This window comes from Chiloscyllium plagiosum, chromosome 29, assembly GCF_004010195.1.
Source record: "Chiloscyllium plagiosum isolate BGI_BamShark_2017 chromosome 29, ASM401019v2, whole genome shotgun sequence".
NCBI lineage: Eukaryota > Metazoa > Chordata > Chondrichthyes > Orectolobiformes > Hemiscylliidae > Chiloscyllium > Chiloscyllium plagiosum.
This window is the reverse complement of record NC_057738.1, coordinates 12,096,970-12,122,328: the sequence shown is the minus strand read 5'-3', so window position 1 is coordinate 12,122,328 and position 25,359 is coordinate 12,096,970. Positions and strand designations below refer to the sequence as shown.

Below are 25,359 nucleotides of genomic sequence, written 5' to 3'. Positions count from 1 at the left end.
GGACATAAAAATTAAGGCCAATGGCTCTGCAATCTCCTCCCTTGCTTCCCAGAGAATCCTAGGATAAATGCCATCAGGCCCAGGGGACTTATCTATTTTCACCTTTTCCAGGATTTCCAATACCTCTTCTCTACATACCTCAAAGCCATCCATTCTACTGGTTTGTGACTCAGTATTCACATCGACGATAATGCCCTGTTCCTGAGTAAATACTGAAGTAAAGTATTCATTCAGTGTCTCCCCAATCTCTTCCGCCTCCACACGCAACTTCCCCCTACTATCCTTGACTGGACCTATTCCTACCCTAGTCATTCTTTTATTCCTAACATACCTATAGAAAGCCTTAGGGTTTTCCCTAATCCTATCGACTAAGGACCTTTCATGTCCCCTCCTTGCTGCTTTTAGCTCTCTCTTCAGGTCCTTCCTGGCTACCCTATAACTCTCAATCGCCCCAATTGAACCTTCATGTCTCATCTTGAGATAGGCCGCCCTCTTCCATTTAACAAGGGATTCCAATTCCTTATTAAACCACGGCTCCCTCGCACGACCCTTTCCTTCCTGCCTGTCAGGTACATAATTATCAAGGACACTCAATATTTGCTCCTTGAACAAGCTCCACATATCATTTACACTCTTGCCTTGGAGTCTACTTTTCCAAGCCACATATCCTAAGTCATGCCTCACCGCATCATAATTTCCCTTACCCCAGCTGTAATTCTTGCCCTGTAGTACACACTTATCCCTCTCCATCACGAGTGTAAAAATCACCGAATTATGGTCACTGTCCCCAAAGTGCTCACCCACCTCCAATTCTAACACCTGGCCTGGTTCGTTACCCAGAACCAAATCCAGTATGGCCTCACCTCTTGTTGGCCTGTCTACATATTGTGGCAGGCAACCCTCCTGCACACATTGGACAAACACCGAACCATCTAATGAACTCAAGCTATAGCTTTCCCAGTCAATATCTGGAAAGTTAAAGTCCCCCATAACAACCACCCTATTACTTTCATTCTTCTCCTGAATCTTCCTCGCAATCCTTTCTTCTACGTCTCAGGACTATTAGGAGGCCTGTAGAAAACTCCTAACAGGGTGACCTCACCTTTCCTATTCCTAACCTCAGCCGGCGAGTCTTCATCCATCGTCCTTTCCACCACTGTAATACTATCTTTGACAAGCAATTCCACACCTCCCCTTCTTTTACCCCCACCCCTGACCCTACTAAAACATTTAAACCCTGGAACCTGCAACAGCCAATCCTGTCCCTGTTCTACCCATGTCTCCGTAATAGCCACAACATCGAAAACCCAGGTACCAATCCACGCTGCAAGTTCACCTACCTTATTTCATATACTTCTTGCATTGAAGTATACACACTTCAAGCCACTTTCCTGTTTGGACTATTTGGCAAAGCATAGTATGATTAAAGGCAGTCAGCATGGCTTTGAGGGGCAGGTCATGCCTCACAAATCTTATTGAGTTCTTTGAGGAGCTGTCATGACAGGTCGATTGAGTAGTGGATGTGGTGTATGTGGACTTCAGCAAGGCATTTGATAGGGTTCCCCATGGTAGGCTCATTCATAAAGTCAGGAATTATGAGATACAGGAAGATTTGGCTATCTGGATTCAGATTTGGCTGGCAGACAGAAGGCAGAGAGTGTTTGTAGATGGGAAGTAGTCAGTGTTGAGTGGGGTCCCGCAGAGCTCTGTTCTTGGGCCTCTGCTCTTTGTAGTTTTTATAAATGACTTGGATGAGGTGGTTGAGGGGTGGGTTAATAAAGTTGCAGATGACACAAAGGTTGGATGTGTCGTCAATAGTATTGACGGCAATTGTAGGCTGCAGCCTGACAGGATGCAGAGCTGGGCTGAGAAATGGCAGATGAAGTTTAACCTGGATAAATGCAAAGTGATGCATTTTGGAAGGTCGAACTCGAATGCTGAATATTGGATTAAAGATAAGATTCTTGGCAGTGTGGAGGAACAGAGGGATCTGGGTGTGCAAGTACATAGATCCCTCAAAGTTGCCACCCAAGTGGATAGGGTTGTTAAGAAAGTATATGGTGTTTTGGCATTCATTAACGGGGGATCGAATTTAAAAGCCGCAAGGTTTTGCTGCAGTTCCACAAGTCCCTGGTGAGACCACACTTGGAATATTGTGTCCAGTTCTGGTCGCCCTACTACATGAAAGATACAGAGGCTTTGGAGAGGGTGCAAAGGAGGTTTACCAGGATGCTGCCTGGACTGGAGGGCTTGCCTCATGAAGGAAGGTTGAATAAGCTCAGACTTTTATCTCTGAAGAGAAGGAGGAAGAGAGGTGACCTGATCGAGGTGTGCAAAATAATGAGAGGAATAGATAGAGTCAATAGTCAGAGACTTTTCCCCAGGGCAGGACTGACTGGTACGAGAAGTCATAGTTTGAAGATATTAGGAGGAAGATATAAAGGAGATATCAGAGGTAGGTTCTTTATGCAGAGAGTTGTGAATGCATGGAATGTGTTGCCAGCAGTGGTGGTGGAAGCAGCGTTATTGGGGACATTTAAGCAACTGTTGGACATGCACATGGACAGCAATGAGTTGAGGAGTGCGTAGGTTAAGTTACTTACTATATTTTACATTAGGATTAAATCTCAGCACAACATCGTGGGCCAAAGGGCCTGTTCTGTGCTGTACTCTTCTATTTTCTATAATGTCAGAACTGTCCCTATCTCAATTCATCTGATACTGAAATTTTCAACGATGCTTTTATGACTTCTAGACTTAAATAGTTTCATGCACTTGTGGCCAGCTTTCTGTACTCTACTCTCAGTAAGCTTGACCTCAAGTTGCCCATTAATTCACCAGCCACGTTTATGAATCTATGTTGACTACTGGTTGAGCACTGCCTCAATTCTAGTACTCTTACCTTTGTTTTTAATCATTCCGTGTATTCAACCTCTCATATCCACCAGCCTTATAAAGTTTTGGGATAGGCTGATGCCATGAAATTAGTATGCAAATATTTTCTTTCTGGAAGAATTAAATGGTGACATGAAAGAGCAAACCATTCTCAATTGCACGGAAAAAGATAACTTGGGGATATTCGAGTAGATTATTCTTTTCTACATGAAAATTGATGTAGGGCATACTGAGTCAAACACCTAAAAGCATATTGGAAACTGATGTAATAAACTGATGAACATTTCAAAGTAGGGAAGTAAAATCTTAAATTTTATTGGATCATGAGCAAGGCTGAAGGGTGCTTCTGCTCAGACCCCATGGTCCACTGATAGGTTAGGTCAGTGGGCAAGAAGTTTGCAAATTGGAAAATATGAAGTTATTCATTTTGGGAGAACAAAAAGTACAAAACTCAGGAGTTCACGTATATAATAGAAAGCTAGCATACAGGTGCAGCAGATAGCCAGGAAAACTATTGGAATATTAGCCCTTATTTCATATAAGGTAGAGTAAAAGAGTGAAGCAGTCTTACTGCAACTGTAGAAGGTGCAAGTGAGACCACATTTGGCACACTGCAAGCAGTTTGGATCCCCATATTTAAGGAAATATACCATTTCATGAAGGTGCAGTTCAGAGATGGTTCTGAGGATGATCCTTGTATACAGGGATTATCTTATGAGCAAAAAGTAAATAGATTGGGACTCTACTCATTGGAGTTTAAAAGAAAGAGAGGTGAATTTATTGAAACATATAGGATTGTTAAGGGCTTGACAAGGTAAATGCTGAAAGCATGCTTCCCCTCATGGCAGAATCTAGGATCAGAGGGTACAGTGTCAAAATAAAGGGGCACAAATTTAAGAGTGAGATGAGGAGGAATTTCTTCCTTCAGAGGGTTCAGAGACTTTAGAACTCCTAGCCACAGAGAGCTGTGGAGATTATAGTTCTTGTGTACATTTAAGGCTGATAGAGATAAATTCTTGACGAGTAGAGGAATCAAGGGTTACAGGAGAAGGGCAGGAATGTCGATATGAGGAATGTCACATCAGCTGTGGTCATATTAAATAGTGCAAGAGACTAGAGGGACCGAACAGCCTATTCCTGGTTCCTATTTCTTATTGGCTTATCACGAAATACAAGATACACAATGTGGTAAAAACAATGACTGCAGATGCTGGAAACCAGATTCTGGATTAGTTGTGCTGGAAGAGCACAGCAATTCAGGCAGCATCCGAGGACAGGCAAAATCGACGTTTCGGGCAAAAGCCCTTCATCAAGAATAAAGGCAGAGAGCCTGAAGCATGGAGAGGTAAGCTAGAGGAGGGTGAGGGTGGGGAGAGAGTAGCATAGAGTACAATAGGTCAGTGGGGAAGGAGATGAAGGTGATAGGTCAGGGAAGAGAGGGTGGAGTGGATAGGTGGAAAAGGACCTGGGCAGGTCGGACAAGTCTGGTCAAGTCAAGGGGATCGTGTTGCTGGAGTTTAGAAACTAGGATGAGGTGGGGAAAGGGGAAATGAGGAAGCTGTTGAAATCCACATTGATGCCCTGGGGTTGAAGTGTTCCGAGGCGGAAGATGAGGCGTTCTTCCCCCAGGCGTCTGGTGGTGAGGGAGCGGCGGTGGAGGAGGCCCAGCACCTCCATATCCTCGGCAGAGTGGGAGGGGGAGTTGAAATGTTGAGCCACGTGGCGATTTGGTTGATTGGTGCGGGTGTCTCTGAGATGTTCCCTAAAGCGCTCTGCTAGGAGGCGTCCAGTCTCCCCAATGTAGAGGAGACCGCATCGGGAGCAACGGATACAATAGATGATATTAGTGGATGTGCAGGTAAAACTTTGATGGATGTGGAAAGCTCCTTTGGGGCCTTGGATGGAGGTGAGGGAGGAGGTGTGGGCGCAGGTTTTACAGTTCCTGCGGTGGCAGGGGAAAGTGGCAGGATGGGAGGGTGGGTCGTAGGGTGGGCATGGAGCTGTCCAGGTAGTCACGGAGGGAACGGTCTTTGCGGAAGGCGGAGAGGGGTGGGGAGGGAAATATATCCCTGGTGGTGGGGTCTGTTTGGAGGTGGCGGAAATGTCGGCGGATGATTTGGTTTATGCGAAAGTTGGTAGGGTGGAAGGTGAGCATCAGGGGTGTTCTGTCCTTGTTGCGGTTGGAGGGATTGGGTCTGAGGGCGGAGGTGCGAGATGTGGATGAGATGCGTTGGACGGCAAGATACACAATGTGATGACTGCAATTGTACAGCTCCAAATCCAAAGGGGTTATATGACAACATCAGCCAAAACCACCAACAAAAAGTCCCAAGTTATAATTTTGGATGATATTCCACTTGTAATTTAATTCACACTGCCAACACTCCAGTTGAACGACAGAAGGAAACCAATCAGCCTCATGTCCAAGCCAACTTGACAAGAGCAACTCAGTTCGTCCCACTTTTCCCCTTCCTCCTGCATTTTCTTTTCAGATAATTACCAAATCTCAAGGCCACAATCGACTTCGCCTCCACCAAACTCTCATGCAGTGTACCTATATACCATATCCTAACCACCCAGTGTTAAAAAAAAAGTTTAGTTTCCTGTGACATTCTGGATATTTTAAAGCGACGATCTTTGGTCCTGGGTCCTTCAGAGGGAAGAATGCAATATTTTTCTCCCTAAATATCACCTGCGGGCACCATTTCCTCTCATCTTCGTCCCATGCCGATATCGCGGCCCCTTTCCTGGGCCACAAGTGCCGACTTGCTAACGAAAACTACAGGCGGCCAATTACCCAGAGTCACGAGCCCACGTTTTCAAAAACAACGGCCAACTTAACGGTCCCCGCTCGTGCCGTCAATCCCTTTGGGAGCGGTCAGCTGCAGCTTCACTTTCCCAGTCTCGCGCTCTGACTGCGTTGCGCCATCACTCACTAACCTCTCACCTGGTTGCTCTTGCTCCCGTCTTCCGGTCGGACGGCGGCCCGCTCGGAACACGCGAGCCCGGTTAACCCTCAGCGAAATACAAATGCGACCGACCACGTGCTGCTTTCCGAAGCCCTGCGGCCGTGCTTGCAGTCGCCGTGAAGGTCAAACGAGCGGTTGGTGCCTGTTCTTATCCTCGAAACATCGAACTATATTTATGACAGTCTTCCTTTCTTTCATTTTCAAAATCAATTCTCGGCAAACTTCTGCATCCGATAATTGAAGGACACGACCACAAACCTTTGCCTATTTATGTTAGTGTACAATAGGTTCCTAATGTCTGAATATTTCCATCGTTTTCTAATTTTAGCTTTCCCCTGCTTTGTTACATGAAAAATAAATTAAGCAATCAGATGAAATTTACACGTAAATTGTAGATTTACAAATCTAAGCTAAACACAATTTGTAAGTAGTGTAACAAACTGCAGCTGACCTTTCTAACTTTGGACTTTGTACTTTATTGAGGGGGAAAAGTTAGCTGTTTTAAATTTTTTCATTTCCAAGCGTGCCGTGCAATATCTATAAACTGTTCGCCGGGGTTTATTTATTCATATTAGTCATTAGAGATGTACAGCATGGAAACAGACCCTTTGGTCCAACTCGTCCATGCCGACCAGATATCCTAAATTAATCTAGTCCTATTTGCCAACATTTGGCCCATATCCCTCTGAACACTTCCTATTCGTATAACCATCCAGATGTCATTAGAGATGTACAGCATGGAAACAGACCCTTCCGTCCAACTCGTCCATGCCGACCAGATATCCTAAATTAATCTAGTCCTATTTGCCACCATTTGGCCCATATCCCTCTGAACACTTCCTATTCGTATAACCATCCAGATGTCTTTTAAATGTTGCAATTGTACCAGCCTCCCTCCTCTAGCAGCTGGTTCCATACACGCACCACCCTCTGCGTGAAAAACTTGCCCCTGAGGTCCCTTTTAAATTTTTTCCCCCTCACCTGAACCTATGGCCTCTAGGTCCAGACTCCCAGGAAAAATAACTTGTTGATTTACCTTATCCATGCCCCTTGTGGTTTTCTAAACCTCTGTAAAGTCACCCTTCAGCCTCCAAAGCCTCAGTCGCTCACTATAGTTCAAACCTTCCAATCCTGGCAAAATATTTCTAAATCTTTTTTGAACCCTTTCAAGTTTCACAACATCTGTAGGAGGGAGATAGAATTGTGCACAATATTCCAAAAGTGGCCTAACCAATGTCCCGTACAGCCACAGCATAACCTCCCAACTCCTATACTCAATACTGTGACCAGTTAAGAAAAGTATACCAAACACTTTCTTCCCTATCCTATCTACCTGAGACTCCACATTCTAGGAACTATGAACCAGCACTCAAAGTTCTCTTTGTTCAGCAACACTTCCCAGGACCTTACCATTACGTGTGTAAGTCCTGCCTTGACTTGCCTTTCCAAAATGCAGCACCTCGCATTTACCAAAATTAAACCCCATCTGCCACTCCTCAGCCCATTGGCCCATCTGATCAAGAACCCATTGTATGCTGAGTTAATTTTCTTTGCTGTCCACTACACCTTCAATTTTGGTGTTATCTGCAAACTTACAAACGATACCCCCATGTTCACATCCACATCATTTATATAAATGACTAAAAGCGATGCACCCAGCACCGATCCATGTGGAACAGCACTGGTCACAGGCCTGCAGTCTGAAAGGAAAGCTTCCACTGCCACCCTCTGTCTTCTACCTTCAACCCAGTTCTGTATCCAAGTAATTAGCTGTTCCAAGTGATATAACCTTGCTGACCAGACTACCATGAGGAACCTTCTTGAACGCCTTACAGAAGTCCATATAGATCATGTCCACTACCCTTCCCTCGTCAATCCATATCAATTAATCCACCTTTATGCATTATAAGACATCCAGCACCTTCTCCTCTGCAATATGGACATTTTTCAAGATGTCGCCATCTATTTCCCACATTATGTATTTTCCAAGTCCTTCTCCGCAGTAAACACTGATGCAAAATACTCATTTAGTATCCCCCCCATCTCCTGCGTTTCCACATACAGGCTACCTTGCTGATCTTTGAGGGGCTCTATTCTCTCCGTAGTTACTCTTTTGTCCTTAATGTATTTATAAAATCCCTTTGGATTTTCCTAACCTTATTTGGCAAAGCTATCACAAGTCCCCTTTTTGTCCTCTTGATTTCCCTCTTAAGTATCCTCTATATCCCTACTGACTTTATACTCTTCTAAGGATTCACTCGATCTCGGCTGTCTATACCGGATATGCGTTCATTATTTTTCTTGACAAAAATCTCAATTTCTCTCGTCATCCAGCATTCCCTATATCTACCAACCTTGCCTTTCACCCTAACAATCTCTGGACTCTTATTATTTCATTTTTGAAGGCTTCCTACTTTCCAGCCGTCTTTTTAACCTGTGAACACCCAATCAACTTTTGAAATGTCTTGCCTAATACTGTCAATTGGCCTTCCTCCAATTTAGAACTTTAACCTTTAAATCCAGTTTATCCTTTTCCATCACAAATGTAAAACTAATGGAATTATGGTCGCTGGCCCCAAAGTGCTCCCCAACTAATTCTTCACCCACTTGGAGAAAGTGAGGGCTGCAGATGCTGGAGAGTCAGAGTCGAAAAGTGTGGAGCTCGAAAAGCACAGCAGGTCAGGCAGCATGCAAAGAGCAGGAGTCGACACAGTCACTTGCCCTGCCTTACTTCCCAAGAGTAGGTCAAGTTTTGCACCTTCTCCAGTAGGTACATCCACATGGAATCAGAAAGTTTCTTGTAAACACTTAACAAATACCTCTCCATCTAAACCTCTAACACTATGGCAGTCCATGTTTGGAAAGTTAAAATCCCCTACCAGAACCATCCTATTATTCTTACAGATAATGGAGATCTTACAAATTTGATTCTCAGTTTCCAACTGATTATCGGGGAGTCTATAGTACAATCTCAATAAGGTGATTATCCTTTTCTTATTTCTCAGTTCCACCTAATTAGCTTTCCTGGAGGTATTCCCAGGAATATCCTAAGTACAGCCATCATGTTATACTCTACCAAGAACACCATTCCCCTTCCTCTCTTGTCCTCCACACTTACCTTCCTATAGCATTTGTAACCTGGAACATTAAACTGCCAGTCTTGCTCATCACTGAGCCACGTCTCTGTAATTGCTATGGTATCCCAGTCTCATGTTCCTAACCATGTTCTGAGTTCATCTGTCTTCCGTGTTAGGCCTCTTCCATTGAAATAAATGCAGTTTAAATGATCAGTCCTACCTTGTTCTCTACGCTGTTCCTGTCTGCCCTAACTGTTTGACTTGCTCCTTTTCCCCAACTGTGCCATGGTACACAACTGTGCCAGTCTCAATCTCAGATTGACCTCTTCTCTGATGAAGGGCTTTTGCCCTAAACAATGATTTTGCTGCTCCTCGGATGCTGCCTGACCTGCTGTGCATTTCCAGCACCACACTCTTGACCTCGATCTCTTCCTTCACTATCGCCCTAGGTCTCACCACCTCTCTCTCCTCTCCCCACCCCACCCCACCCACCTTATTAGTTTAAATCCTCCCAAGCAGCTTTAGCAAATCTCCCTGTCAGTATATTAGTTCCCTTCTAATTCAGGTGCAATTTTAGTCCTGATGAATGGTCAATAATACTAATAGTTTCCAAAGTAAATGCTTGAAATCTTACTTAACATGAACCAATGTTTCTCGGATGTTAACGGACTTGGCATGGAGGACTGTAGTTGAGTCACTACCCAGCAGTTGTGGCTGGAAGCTTGATTTGCATTGTGTGACATCTATGTAACTAACTATCATTTGTGTCCATAAGTTCTTATGGTGTATCCAAGTTGTGCTGCAGATTCTAGCTTGGCAAATAGTTTGTTGATAAAACATTGACACTCAACAATATTTATCTTAACTGCTTGGAGAGAGTTCAACAAATGGTGTTAATGATGATAATTACTTTTATTTTTACAGTAACTGACTTTTGATGGACACATCAACGGTCTAAATAAACACAGTTACATAGCTAGTCTGTCTAAGGTTGTGTCATGGTACACAACATCTATCATAAAGTCAAGCACCTGACATTCACAAGCAAATACTAAACTTATTAGTTTAGTGACCTAAGAAAAATTACACGTGGTGGAAACTTGATAAGAACCTGAATAAGTAAAGGATATATATATGCACAATTTAGACACCGTATAATAATTATCCATTTACAGTAACTATTGTTGTGGGGAAAAGCACCAGCATCAAATTCAGAGTCGGGGTTCAACGACAATTTATTGTACAAGGAAATACCGGAGCTCCAGGGAGAGAAAGACACCAATAGCATAGTAGTCAGCTGAGATTCTCAAGCCGGAGGAAACGTCAAGATACTTTGACCTATTATATCACAAAATGTATAAATGATGAGATTGTCTCTATAACAGAGTTTGTTTGTAGTAAACATTGATAGTTTTGATGCAGTCAATGATTCTGCAATGAGTGTTCCAGCGCAGCCTTTGTTAATTTCAGCACAGTCATTATCAGTTTCAATGTCTGCACAGAAGACCATTGCTGTAGTAATGGACGCTAATCGCTCTTTGAGAAAGATGATTACCACAGCCCTGGCTATTAGCACTTGGTATTGAGTCCGTATCAAACTGAACATTTCTATCAAAAGGTGTTGGCTGGACCCATACACTTCGATGAGCAGTATAATGCTACTTATGTGTATTCTCTCCCCACCCACCTTAAACTAATCAACTAGGTTGCAAGTGCATTGTACTGGCATTCTGTTGGCCACAGCCAATATGTTTGCTTTGCTGTCTCTCTCCATATTGTGATCTAGCAGCCATCTTGAAGGAATTTTCAAGTTGTAATATGGAATACAAATAAAGTGATGGAGAAAGCAGGTCTGACATCATCTGTGCTAAATAACAGTAATGTTGAGTCCAATATGACATTTATATGAAACGAAGACTGGTTGAAATAGAGGTATTTTGTGTTATTGAAAAGGAGGAAGGTCAGAAAAAAAGCGAGTGATCAAGGGAGATTAGAGATCAAAGGTATCGAAAAAAGTAAGGACATGGGTCATGGTTGGCAGGAAAAAAAAACATTGATCCACAGTAACTGTTAACAGCAAACTATAAACTGCATTGAAAACAAAAACAAGATTAAGTAGTATCACCACTTGCTGTTGTCCTCCGAAACTGGACTAATTAATCACTTTTGCTTCCAATTACTACCATTATCTCATTTTCATCCAATCCAGACTTCCCCTTCCTAACTTCTGTCTCCATTCCCAAGAATAGGTCGATCATTACAAATTCATGACCTGCACATTAACCAAGTACATTACCCACACAATATGACGACTATTCTATTCCAACATTTCCAGCTCCATTGCCATTTGTTCTGGTCATGACATCTTCCAACAAAGGCACTTACAATGTCTTAATTTTACTTGTACTTCAGTCGTCTCCTGTCCTTGCATTCATTGTGTTCTCTGCATTAACAGAATCAGATGCAAATTGGGTCACTACATTATGGAACACCTCCATTCAGTCCACAATCATGATTTCTGCCTTATTGGTTCGATTTCAATACATATGCTTCCTCTTGTCCTGGGCCTGCTGTCGTGGTGTTTCACTAAAGCCCAACACAAACTGGTAGAAAGCATCTCAGTTTTTGATTAAGTCAACATTGTGTTTAACATCTTCAGGCTTTAAATTCTAGCCTCCATATTAATTGTCACCCAGTGAAATCTTTTTCATGTTTTGCTTCAGTCAGTGCTGACCTTTATTTTATTAACACCAATTGGACCAATGTTTTCTGTTGCGTACAGCCACTCTTGCATTGATATCTCCGTCATCTCTTAAGAACACCCATGCCCAATTTGCCCATTTCCAACATATTGATTTCAGAATTGGAGAAGTAGATATGTAGGGTTATGTTGAACTCAAAACATGAATGATCTCTCTCCACAAATTCTGACAGAAAGGAGTCTCTCCAGTATTTTTTTTTCACTTTAGATCTCCAGCAACTCTAATATATTGCTTTTAATATACTTTTGCAGTTTTTTTTAAAGAATAACAATAAGCTGCATTGTATTTGTATTCTTCAGGTTAATGAACAATAAAGATGACATTTTTCAAAATATTTTTTGGTTTCCTGAGCATCTATATTCATGTGACCATTTCATTCCTTTGTTATGCATTAATTGATGCACCTCTTAAAATTTCTAGGTCTTTTATAGGAATGTTTCAGAAGGAGGTTGGAGTAAAGGAACCAAGGTTTACAGGTATAAGATAGTAAAGTGAAGTTGAAAATTATCAGATCAGACATTGCCATTCAATGAGATTAAGTCTCCATTCTGAGGTTCCATGGCACAGTTTTCAAAAGAAATTTTCACTACTGCCATTGCTTAAATACTTCAATTCAACATAATAAAACACTTCGTTATTATCTCATTGTTGTGTGTGGCAACTCATTACGTATACATTTTCCATCACGGCTTTTACACATGCAAAGAAAATCCTCCATTATCTGAAAATATTTTGTAGCTACTGATGAAATTATGCTGGAAAATATCGTAGAATTTTGAGCAACACATCTGGGGATGCCAAACCCCATCAAGTCAGCATAAGTTTGGTCCACAAACTACACATCTTGCTTCGCTCTGATTTTCAAAACCCATGTCATGACTTAAAAGTTATCAGAGTCAGGCCCAATAAGAACTTTACAGTCAATGGCCAAGCAGAAGTTAAATCTTGCAATTAAGAAACACAAATAAGACATCCTCATGTGGGCAGTAAGTCGTTGAATTGCTGTGGCTTCGTGGAATTCATACTCCTGTCAATGTGCATGATCTAAATGTCTCCAATTACTGAGCTTACATCAGATCAGGGTAATGAAGGGATAGGAAATGGTTAATCCAAGACTAAATACAGAAAGGTAAACATTTAAATTCATATTTTATTTACACTCCAGTTTAAACATTATAAATTCAAGGGAAGCTTTCCCACAAATTTTACCATTTCTGAAGTACCATCAAAATTCAGAATTATGCTGGCACTTAGTAGGTTTAATGTGCTTTGCACACATTTCATATACACTATGTACATTTTTTTTTAGAACAGGCATCCAGCTCTTGGGTTAAATAGTATATCATTTAAAAACAGCTAGTTACAAATGCGGGTGATAAAACCTTTACAAGTCTTTACAAAGTTTGATGATAGTGTCCCTTTAAGTTTGGCAAAGCCAAAAAATGCATTGTTGCATAACAATGTTATAAAAAAAGCCTGAACAATGAACACAGTCAAAGGTTGCAAAGTCTCTGAATAGATTATAGATTTTTTTTCATAATTTATTATGAAGAGCCAGCACAGTGCTGAATAGTACCATGTGTATTTATCAATTCCTTTACACAGTTCTAGGCACAGACTTTGATCTTTCAGTACACATTTATGCAGATGATAAATAAGACAACTTCAAGAGTGGCAACCAACTGAGAAATACACCAACAATACCCAAGGATCTGGACACTTCTATTTAAAAGTCTAGCTTTATGTTATACCAAAATTTTATTTTCTAGAAAAATGTAATGTTTGAGGCTTATTGAAGTAGATGTGTAAGTACACCTCTTGTTTACAATCTAAAGAATAGATAAGCCAAAACTGGCACCTTACACCCAACTGCATTGTCTTACAAGATACAATGACAGCAAAGATGTACCAAATGTGCAGAACTCCACTATTGCTGGTCATTGTGGCAGAGCGACACAGCAGATTTTGTTTGTATTAAACATATTCGAAAGGTCTGAGATAAGACTGCTCACAGCTGCTGCACTGAGTTTACAAACAACCAGTTGCTTCCCATAAAGCATGAACAGCAATGGAATGAAATAAATATAATCTGAAAGTATCTTCACAACTGAACCTCTGGCAATTGTTGAGCCAGTGTGGTCTGAAGTCTCAGCAAAATGATCAATGAGACCCGGTCAGGGAGTGAGTTTGATGACATGGGAAGAATTCAAATGATTGGAAGATTAAGGTTGCATATGTGCTACTCAGTAAAAACAACCAGTTTGTGCACTTCAACTGGACGACAAAAAGTATGCCTGGATTAACATGGTGAGGTGAATAGAAAATAATTATTCATTTGAAATAGTTAGGCAGGGAAGGAGGGCCTGATGTTTAGTGTATGAAGCCAAATAGTCATAAGAGAACAATCCATCTATTCACTGTCCATTCAGTTGGAGTTTATTGGAGTACATAAACATTGAGTGGTTTCATCTGTAAGAATCTGTAAAATCAATTTGACAAATGCTCAAAAAAACTCAAGAATGCTTCCATTCTGCATTGTCAGTGATGTCACACTATTCTTGAATCATTGTGTTAACCTGTAGCTTTCGAGTCAACAACAACTTGAGCCTATCACACTAACAACCATAATGTTTTTTTAAAAATTAGATTAACTTTGGTTGTATTAATATCTTTATTCTTAACCGTTTGATTGATCCACCCTGAAGTTGGTCCATTTTTAACATTTAGCCATGTAAGGAATTGGAAAGAAAATGCCAGTTCATGGAGATAATACACACAGACAAAGGTCACATGGAACAAACTTAAGTGAGGCTTGTTCACTGAACAACTATCACATTGACACGATGCAACCAATTCTACAAGATTTCCATAACTTCAAGATTAATTTCCAAAACTGGATACCAAACTTCTTGGAAAAAGTCACCTTCAAGGTCAGGGGTCAAATTAAGGGCTTAATTTAAGATAATGTTGGATAGTGATCAGAAGAGAGAATCCACAAACTAGTAATAAAGGATTCTTGCAGCAGAGTGGATGCAATTAAGATAATATCTTAAGATAAAAGGAACACATTACTGATTCATTGCATCAACCTCTATTATAAGCTGACAAAGATGATAAGCAGAACTTCTCAAGGAGCATCACAAACATTCTCAGATGTTGTGACTATAAGTTCTTCTTACCTGAAGACACTCATACTAAAGCTAACTGTTGCAATGAAGTTAGTCAAACTCAGTATCTTATTCAACTCACTATTACAAAACAATTACTTGAACTCGTTCGACCACAAAGAGGCACCAAAATGGATTTCAATCCTGCACTTGTGTGTATGTGAATAAATAAATATATATATACATACATACATACACACACCCCCAACATATTGTATCAACAGTTATTGGCTGGTTATCAGTAGACTGATTTCCACTCAATTTATCTCTTTCCTAGTTAAGGGAGTTGCTGCTCTAGTGACATCAACTGAAGCACAATTGGTCTTGATGGCATATTTCTATACCAGATAGTGTACTCAATAAGCAAGTGACTGAGTTCGCTTCCATTCACTATCACCACTTGTCACTTACATACCCCATTACTTTCGATGTTTTGTTCTTTAATAAGAATTATAGAACTAAGAGGAGATGTAGCTTTTTCAACTACCATTGCTTGGAACAATTCCACATAAAAGTTTCTCAAAACATTTTCAGGGAAGTATTAGGCTGCATGTTCATGTTCAACGAAAGCTAGTGCTAATTACAGAACTTAATGCACAATGTTGTGCTGACATTTAATACATATCAACCACATATCCAGTCCAAATGAATCCAAGTATACAATAGCAAAGCATTATGAAATACAAAGTGTACTAGATAATCCTTTGCATTAAAATTAATAGGGCATTGTTTTAGAGTAGTATCCCTCACATCATCTGAGATACAATAACACAAATGTTAAGTAATCCTCCACAAGCCAAATGCCGGCAACAAACCAAGCACTGTCCCAAAATTAGGAAGCAGCAGCTCGAATTAACTTTCGATCTAGTTTCATTCATGACATGCAATGGAAGAAAGGAAAATGCATGGAAAAACCCAGCTGCACTCATTAACTTGGCAGTTGCTGCCAAGACTACTTCTAAAAATCAAACCAAAATTCAGTCTTAATTGTAAACAAGAAATCATATCTACAATTGTTTTTGAACTTTAATTTGCACTTTCCTCTATTTGCTCAGCAATGATAACTAAACAAATCAACATGTACTGAAATTGCCACCTTCAACTTAACCACAGATCACACAAACGACTGTCAATATAGCTACAGCATGTTCTTTCAGGAAAGACCAAAGGCGAACCTATCACACGTCTCAGACCGTCAAGAACATTTTCACAGCTGATAAATTCACCTTGGAAGACTCGTCAGAAAGGTTACAAGGTCTTGAAATAATGTGAGCATGAATTTTTGCATCATACATGCCAAAAGCCAACACAAGAACTCCATTATTAGATGTGTATGGTAATCAATAGTGACATTTCATTTCATGCGAATACATAATTTGAAATACCAGCAAATATCACCTCAGTTGCTGACAACCAGTAGAGATTAAGGTCATTACAACTGGCTGTGGTTTTACTGGCAAAAACTTCTATTACTATTCCTGTAACTGGTACATATTTCCCTTTATCACTCACCAGCTACCAAACTTACATTCTGTTTCTAGGTCCATCACTGGTAGCAGTTATTCAATACTTCAAAAAGAAAATACTTAATTGGTCATACAAAAATCTTCCAATGGGAAAAGCCCATCAACATCACAGTCAAACAGATCATTGATTCCTGCTTTATCACCAATGCTCAATAGGTACTCTTCCTGTGCAGCTGATGGAGACAGATTGACAAACAGTCCTTCTTCTTCCATTGGCAATGAAATCTGATCTTCAGTTTGTTGCAGAATATTGTTCAATGACGTTAAAGGTGAAAAGTGTAAACCCGAACTGTCACCATGCTGACTGTTTGAAATATCAAAATCTGCCAATGGAAAAAAAAACAACGAACAGGTTAATATGATATTTTCCAAATCATATGGCATATCTCTTAACATCCACATCATTAATATAGGATTGGAAACCAGATAATGGCCAGCTCATTATCAAAGTAAACATTTATATTTTATACAAGCCAGTTGCCATTTGGCCTTGTGCCCATTCTGGCTCTAAGTGATAAACCTAATGTCACTTACCCACCATTTTTCTGTAGGTATTTTCTTTTTCCTTTCCAGACTACCCCACTAGCCCTTCTCTTGTTGTCTCACCCAAAAACACAAGTTTATTGCCAATGCCTCTGCAATTTCCACCCTCACTTCCCTTGATGCATCTCAGAGTCCTGATGCCTTATTGAAATTCTAAATTCAATCAGCCTATCCATTAGCTCCTCCTTATCAATTTTAAAATCAAGTGTCCAAATTAGCTCCCCTTCTGCTATGAGCAGAGCAGCTTTCCTTGGTTAAGACATAAGAAAGTATTCATTTAGGACAATGCATTCATCTCCTTTTTGATCCTGAACCAGTACTATTCCTCTTTAAATATAGACTATTTATAGTCTATTAAAAAAATGGATTATCTTGTGTTTTATGCCAGTCTCTTCTCATGCTTTATATATATATCTCCTTTTTCTCATTAAGATGAAGTAGTTCATCTTAGAACATAGAACAGTACAGCACAGAACGGTCCTCCAGCCCACGATGTTGTGCCGACCATTGATCCTCATGTAAGGTCAACCGAACCCTCAAATTTCTGTGACCATATGCATGTCCAGCAGTCTCTTAAATATCCCCAATGACCTCGCTTCCACAACTGCTGCTGGCAACACATTCCATGCTCCCACAACTCTCTGCGTAAAGAATCCGCCTCTGACATCCCCTCTTATACTTTCCGCCAAACAGCTTAAAACTATGACCCCTCGTGTTAACAATTTCTGCCCTGGGAAAAAGTCTCTGGCTATCAACTCTATCTATGCCTCTCATTATCTTGTACACCTCAATTAGGTCCCCTCCCTTCCTTCTTTTTTCCAATGAAAAAAGTCCGAGCTCAGTCAACCTCTCTTTGTAAGATAAGCCCTCCATTCCAGGCAGCATCCTGGTAAACCTCCCCTGAACCCTCTCCAAAGCATCCACATCTTTCCTATAATAGAGCAACCAGAACTGGACAAAGTATTCCAAGTGCAATCAAAGTTATAGATTTGCAACAAGATCTCATGGCTCTTAAACTCAATCCCCCTGTTAAATGAAAGCCAAAACACCATATGCTTTCCCAATAACCCTGAGAAACTCGGGCTTGTCCGGGATTTGAACCCAGGACCTCTTCCATATAAAACAAGCCAGGTTCACAATTCTACGATCCAGCTAACATTTCTCATCTGCACCTTTTCTTGTGCCATCTTTCTGTCATCCTCCAACATGGTCTCAAATAGATTGCTTTCCCTTTCTCCATCTTTGGCATACACCTTGACTGTACTCAGACTTCTTCCAATTTTCAGTTACACTATTTTCTGCCAGACTTCACTTCCACAGAGAGAACAATTTACCTTTTCACCTCAAAACAAACCAACTCAAAAAAACTGTCTAGCCAGATCATGTCACAAAGGGGACTCTTTCACACCAAACATAACTTGCAACTTTTATTCATAATCATAATGAGGATTCAGGTTCCAAGCTACATAGACCAGTGAAGTTCTAGATTCCACCTTTAGCCTGCTGTGTTGAAAATTTGAAGCAGGGCTATTAAAAAGGCCCGACTCCTCAAAACATTTTTAAGCCCAGACCATAACTTTGCTATTGGTCTAGTGGATGCTCCCAGAGTGAATTAGGTGATTTGACTGCCAAGTTTTAAACAAACAGAAGTTATTTGCAAAATTACAGAATGAAATACAGAACAGAAAATTGAATCCCAGATAATTTATCCTATCCGTTCTAAAATTACTTGCAACATTCCCAATAAACACATCCCTGAGCATAAAGAGTAAAAATGACAAAACGCTTACAGGTTACAAAATCAGAAGGGCAGAAAGAGGGAGAGAACTAACCACCTTGCTTCACACGCTGCTGAACTGAATCAAAAACTCTTAATCTAAACGAAGGCTAGCGACACAACTATCTGGCCACTCCCCTTTGATTGTATTTTTTAAAAGGCATGAAAGCCTTAGGCGGGAGGCATTATCTATTAGGAGTAAACAAAAAGGGCCCCAATAAACCTTTCAAACCCAGCCTAGTTGGATCCTGGCCAATTATCCCTTTTCTGGGGAAAAAAACTCAAGGGCATAGTAACCTTGTAAAAAAAAACATTGTGACAAAGCCAAAGGGATAAGAGAGAAATTCAGTGAATATTACCAATTTTAACAAGTTACCAAGTCAACCCTGTGGGACAAGAACATACATAGGAAGCAAGGAGAGATCAGGTTTGGGTTCAACAGCAATCCTACTGTGCTTGAACAGCCCAATAGGTGCTATATATATATATATATCCCGACGAGAAGGTAAATGTTAAAATATACAAAGGTTCAGGCAGAGTGCACACTCAGCAGGAGCAGCACGGGACTGCTGGGTCAGTGAGGTTTTATATTTGGGCGGTTGTTTTACCTAAAACACTACTCAGGTAGTGTCACCCACCCAGCCTCCTCATCTAACCAACAAAAAAAATAAGAGTTCTGTGTGCCAATTGGTAAGGTGGCTCGTTTCTTTAGTTTTTTTCTAGCTTTTCAGTAGTCTCATTGAGAATTTCGAATAGTGGGAATGGAGGTTAGGGCACTTGAATGTTCCTTCTGCAGAATGTAGGAGGTAAGGTGTCCCTGCTGACTGCATCTGTGGGAAGTACACCCAACTCCAGCTCCTCAAAAACTGCTTTAGGGAACAGGAGCTGGAGCTGGACGAACTTCAGATCATTCGGGAGGCGGAGGGGGTTATTGAGAGGAGTTACAGGTTGGTAGTCACACCTCAGGTAAAAAGATGAAGGTAGATTGATTACCGTCAGGGGACAGAAAGGGAACTGGCAGGCAGTGCAGGGATTCCCTGTGGCCATTCCCCTCAACAAGTATACCATTTTGGATACTGTTGCGGGGGGACGACTTACCAGGGGTAAGCAATGGTGAACAGGTCTCTGGCACAGAGTCTGACCCTGTTGCTCAGAAGGAAAAGGGAGAAGAGAAGCAAAACATTTCACAGTTAGGAGGATAGAAAGGAGGTTGTGGGAACAAGAGAGATTCACGGTTGGTGCGTTGCCTCCCAGGTGCCAGAGTTCATGATGTCTCTGATCGTGTTTTTGGGATCCTTGAGGGGAGGGGGAGCAGCCCCAAGTCATGGCCCACATAGGCACAAACGACATAGGTGGGAAGAGAGATGGGGATTTAAAGCAGAAATTAAGGGAGCTAGGGCAGAAGCTTACAGCAAGAACAAACAGTTGTCTCTGGTTTGTTGCCTGTGCCACATGTTAGCAAGGCAAAGAATAGGGAGAGGGGAGTTGAACACATGGCTACAGGGATGGTGCAGGAGGGAAGGTTTTGGGTTCCTGGATAATTGGGGCTCTTTGAGGTAGGTGGGACCTCAACAAACAGGATGGTTTTCACCTGAACCAGAGAGGTACCAATATCATGGGGGTGGAATTTGCTGATGCTCTTCGGGTGGGTTTAAACTAATCCAGCAGGGGGATGGGAACCAAAATTGTAGTTCAAGTACATGGAAGGATGAGAGTAGTGAAGTCAGAACTAAAGATTTCAAGATTGCAAGAAGGCACCGGCAAGCAAGAAGTTGATTTGAAGCGTGTCTAATTCTGAATGCTCCTGGCATTGAAGAAGGTGGATGAACTTGCAGCACGGGTTGGTACCTGGGATTGCGATGTTGTGGCCATTTTATAGACATGGGTAGAGCAGGGACAGGAATGGTTATTGCAGGTACCGGGATTTAGATGTTTCAGTAAGAACAGCTAAAATGGTAAAAAAGAGGGGGAAGTGTGGCACTGTTAGTCAAGGACAGTATTACGGTTGCAGAAAGGACGTTTGAGGACTCATTTACTGAGTATGGGCTGAGATTAGAAACAGGAAAGGAGAGGTTATCCTGTTGGGAGTTTTCTATAAGCCTCAGAATAGTTCCAGAGATGTAGAGGAAAGGATTGCAAAGATGATCCTCAGTAGAAGCGAGAGTGACAGGGTAGTTATGGGGAGCTTTACCTTTCCAAATATTGACTGGGAATACTATAATTCAAGTAATTTAGATGGGTCAGTTTTTGTCCAGTGTGCAGGAGGGTTTCTGGATAGTATGTAGATAGGCCAACAGGGGCGAGGCCACATTAGGTTTGGTTTGGAGGTAGATGAGCACTTTGGTGATAGTGACCACAATTTGGTTATGTTTACTTTGGCAACGGAAAGGGATAGGTATATATCAGAGGGCAAGAGTTATAGCTGGGGAAAAGGCAATTATGATGTGATTAGGCAAGATTTAGGATGCATAGGATGGGGAGAGGATGGACACCGTTGAAATGTGGAGCTTATTCAAGGACTAGCTACTGTCGGTCCTTGATAAGTATGTACTGGTCAGGCAGGCAGGAATTGTGGAGTGCAGGAGCCGTGGTTTACTAAGGAAGTTGAATCTCTTCAAGGAGGAATAAGGCAGCTTATGCGAGGATGAGATGTGACGGTTCAGTTAGGATGCTTGAGAGTTACAAATTAGCCAGGAAAGACCTAAAGGGAGCTAAGAGGAGCCAGGAGGGGACACGAGAAGTCAATGGCAAGTAGAGTCAAGGAAAACCTTAAGGCTTTCTATAGGTATATCAAGAATAAAGGAAGAAAGAAAGTAAGATTAGGGCCAATCAAGCATAGTCGTGGGAAATTGTACAGGAGTCAGAAAAGGTAGGAGAAGCGCTAAATGGATATTTTTCAATCAGTATTCACACTGAGAAAAGACAATGTGATTGAGGAGAATACAGAGATACAGCCAACGAGACTAGATGGGATTGAGGTGCATAAGGAGGAAGTGTTAGCAATTTAGGAACGTGTAAAAATAGATAAGCCCCCTGGGCTGGATGGGATTTATCAGAGGATTCTCTGGGAAGCCAGGGAGGAGACTGCTGAGCCTTTGACTTATGTTTATGCTTATTATCTTTATGTCATGATTGTCTACAGGAATCATGCCAGAAGACTGGAGGATAGCAAACGTTGCCTTGTTCAAGAAAGGGAGTAGAGACAACCCCTGAAATTACAGACCTGAGTCTTACTTCAGTTGTGGGTACAGTATCAGAAAGGGTTATAAGAGATAGGATTTATAATCAGCTAGAGAGGAATAAGTTGATTACCTTTGTGTGAAGGGTAGGTTGTGCCTCACAAACCTTGCTGAATTCTTTGAGAAGGCAACCTAATAGGTGGATGAGGGTAAAGCAGTTGATGTGGCGTATATGGATTTTAGTGAAGTGTTTGAAAAGGTTCCACACAGTAGGGTATTGCACAGAGTTTCAGAATGGAGGGTGTTTTAGCGGTTTGGATTAGAAATTGGCTAGCTGAAAGAAGACAGACGGTGGTGATTGATGGGAAATATTCATCCTGGAGTTCAGTTATAAGTCGGGTACCATAAGGAACTGTTTTTGGTCCGTTGTGGTTTGTCATTTATATAAATGACCTGGATGATGGCATACAAGAATGGATTAGTGAATGTGCAGATAATACTAAGGTCGGTAGAGATGTAGATAGTGACGAAGGATGTTAACAGAGAGACGTAGATAAGCTGCAGAGCTGGAAAATGGAGTTAATGTGGAAAAGTGTGAGGTGATTCATTTTGAAAGGAGTAACAGGAATGCAAAGTACTGGACTAACAGTAAGATTCTTGGTGCAGATGAGCAGAGAGATCTCAGTGTCTGGGGACATAGATCCTTGAAAGTTGCCACCCAGGTTGATAGGGTTGTTAAGGCAGCATACGGTGTGTTAGATTTCATTGGTAGAGGAATTGTGTTTTGGAAACATGAGGCCATGCTCAAGCTGTACAAAACTCTGGTCTGGCCACATTTGGAGTATTGCATTCAGTTCCAGTCACCGCATTAAACGAAGGAAGTGGAAGGTCTGGAAAGGGTTCAGAGGAGATTAACTAGAATGTTGCCTGGTATGGAGGGAAGACAGAGGGACTTGAGGCGGTTTTCATTAGAGAGAAGATGGAGAGGTGACTTAATTGAGACAGAAAAGATAATCAGAGGGTTAGATATGTTGGACATTGAGAGCCTTTTTACTCTGATGTTGATGGCTAGCACAAGGGGACATAGCTTTAAATTCAGGGGTGACAGATGTCAGACGCAGTTTCTTTACTAAGTAGTAGGAGCATGGACCACACTGCCTGCAACATAGAGATGTACAGCATGGAAACAGACCCTTCCAGTCCAACCCGTCCATGCCGACCAGATAGCCCAACCCAATCTAGTCCAACCTGCCAGCACGCAGCCCATATCCCTCCAAACCCTTCCTATTCATATACGCATCCAAATCTTCTTAAATGTTGCAATTATACCAGCCTCCACCACTTCCTCTGGCAGCTCACTCCATGCCCGTATCACCCTCTGAAAAAGTTGCCCCGTATGTCTCTATTATATCTTTTCCCTCTCATCCTAAACCTATGCCCTCTAGTTCTAGACTCCCAAACCCCAGGGAAAAGATTTTACCTATTAATCCTATCCATGCCCCTCAATTTTACAAACCACGAGAAGGGCACCCCTTAGCCTCAGACGCTCCAAGGAAAACAGCCCCAGCCTGTTCAGCCTCTCCCTTTAGCTCAAATCCTCCATCCCTGGCAACATCCTTGTAAATCTTTTCTGAACCTTTTCAAGTTTCACAACATCCTTCCGATAGGAAGGAGACCAGAATTGCACGCAATATTCCAACAGTGGCCTAACCAATGTCCTGAACAGCCGCAACATGACCTCCCAACTCCTGTACTCAATACTCTGACCAATAAAGGAAAGCAGATCCTGTTGTAATCTGAGGTAACCCTCTTTGCTGTCCACTACACCTCCAATTTTGGTGTCATCTGCAAACTTACTAACTGTACCTCTTATGCCCGCATCCAAATCATTTATGTATATGACAAAAAGTAGAGGACTTCGCACCGATCCTTGTGGCACTCCACTGGTCACAGACCTGCAGTCTGGAAAAAAAACCATCCACCACCCTCTGTCTTCTACTTTTGAGCCAGTTCTGTATCAAAATGGCTAGTTCTCCCTGTATTCTGTGAGATCTAACCTTGCTAACCAGTCTCCCATGGGGAACCTTGTCAAGTGCATTACTGAAATCCATATAAATCACATCTACTGCTCTGCCCTCAAACATCTTTGTTACTTCTTCAAAAAACTCAATTAAGTTTGAGAGACATGATTTCCCATGCACAAAGCCATGCTGACCATCCCTAACCCTTTCCAACTACATGTACATCCTGTCCCTCAGGATTCCCTCCAACAACTTGCCCACCAAGGTCAGGCTCACTGGTCTATAGTTCCCTGGCTTGTCTTTACCATCCTTCTTAAACAGTGGCACCACATTTGCCAACCTCCAGTCTTCCAGCACCCCACCTGTGACTATCGATGATACAAATATCTCAGCAAGAGGCCCAGCAATCACTTCTCTAGTTTCCCACAGAGTTCTCGGGTACACCTGATCAGGTCCTGGGAATTTATCCACTTTTACCTTTTAAGACATCCAGCACTTCCTCCTCTGCAATCTGGACATTTTGCAAGATGTCACCATCTATTTCCCTACAGTCTATATCTTCCATATCCTTTTCCACAGTAAATACTGATGCAAAATATTCATTTAGTATCTCAGCCATTTTCTGTGGTTTCACTCAAAGGCCGCCTTGCTGATCTTTGAGGTGCCCTATTCTCTCCCTCATTACCCTTTTGTCCTTAATATATTTGTAAAAGCCCTTTGGATTCTCCTTAATTCTGTGTGCCAAAGCTATCTCATGTCCCCGTTTTACCCTCCTGATTTCCCTCTTAAGTATACTCCTACTTCCTTTATACTCTTCTCAGGATTCACTCGCTCCATCCTGTCTATACTTGACATATGCTTCCTTCTTTTTCTTAACCAGACCCTCAATGTAGATTAGGTTACTTAGTGTGGAAACAGGCCCTTTGGCCCAACAAGTCCTCACCGACCTGCCCAAGCACACCCCATCCAGACCCATTCCCCTACATTTACCCCTTCACCTAACACTATGGGCAATTTAGCATGGCCAATTCACCTAACCTGCACATCTTTGGACTGTGGGAGGAAACCGGAGCACCCGGAGGAAACCCACGCTGACACGGGAAGAATGTGAAAACTCCACACAGTCAGTCACCTGAGGCGGGAATTGAACCCGGGTCTCTGGCGCTGAGGCAGCAGTGCCACCGCGTCACCCACTGTCTTTAGTCATCCAGCATTCCCTTTCACCCTGACAGGAATATACTTTCTCTGGATTCTTGTTATCTCATTTCTGAAGGCTTCTCATTTTCCAGCCGTCCCTTTACCTGCGAACATCTGCCTCCAATGAGCTTTCGAAAGTTCTTGCCTAATACCGTCAAAATTGGCCTTTCTCCAATTTAGAACTTCAACTTTTAGATCTGGTCTATCCTTTTCCATCACTATTTTAAAACGAATAGAATTATGGTC

General features: G+C 41.8%; 2 protein-coding genes across 2 annotated transcripts in view; both read right to left on the bottom strand.

Moving 5' to 3' along the window:
- Positions 1-5,829, bottom strand: part of cdkal1 (CDK5 regulatory subunit associated protein 1-like 1) — a 596,132-nt gene extending 590,303 nt beyond the window's left edge. Inside the window, exon 1 of the mRNA XM_043718943.1 lies at positions 5,693-5,829. The gene's annotated coding sequence lies outside the window, so the exon portion shown is untranslated. The remainder of the gene's footprint in view (positions 1-5,692) is intronic.
- Positions 5,830-12,646: 6,817 nt separating this feature from the next.
- LOC122564376 (transcription factor E2F3-like) overlaps positions 12,647-25,359 on the bottom strand; it is a 61,423-nt gene continuing 48,710 nt past the window's right edge. Inside the window, exon 7 of the mRNA XM_043719163.1 lies at positions 12,647-16,719. Within this exon, the coding sequence (XP_043575098.1) occupies positions 16,457-16,719 (263 nt within the window). The 3' untranslated portion in view covers positions 12,647-16,456. The remainder of the gene's footprint in view (positions 16,720-25,359) is intronic.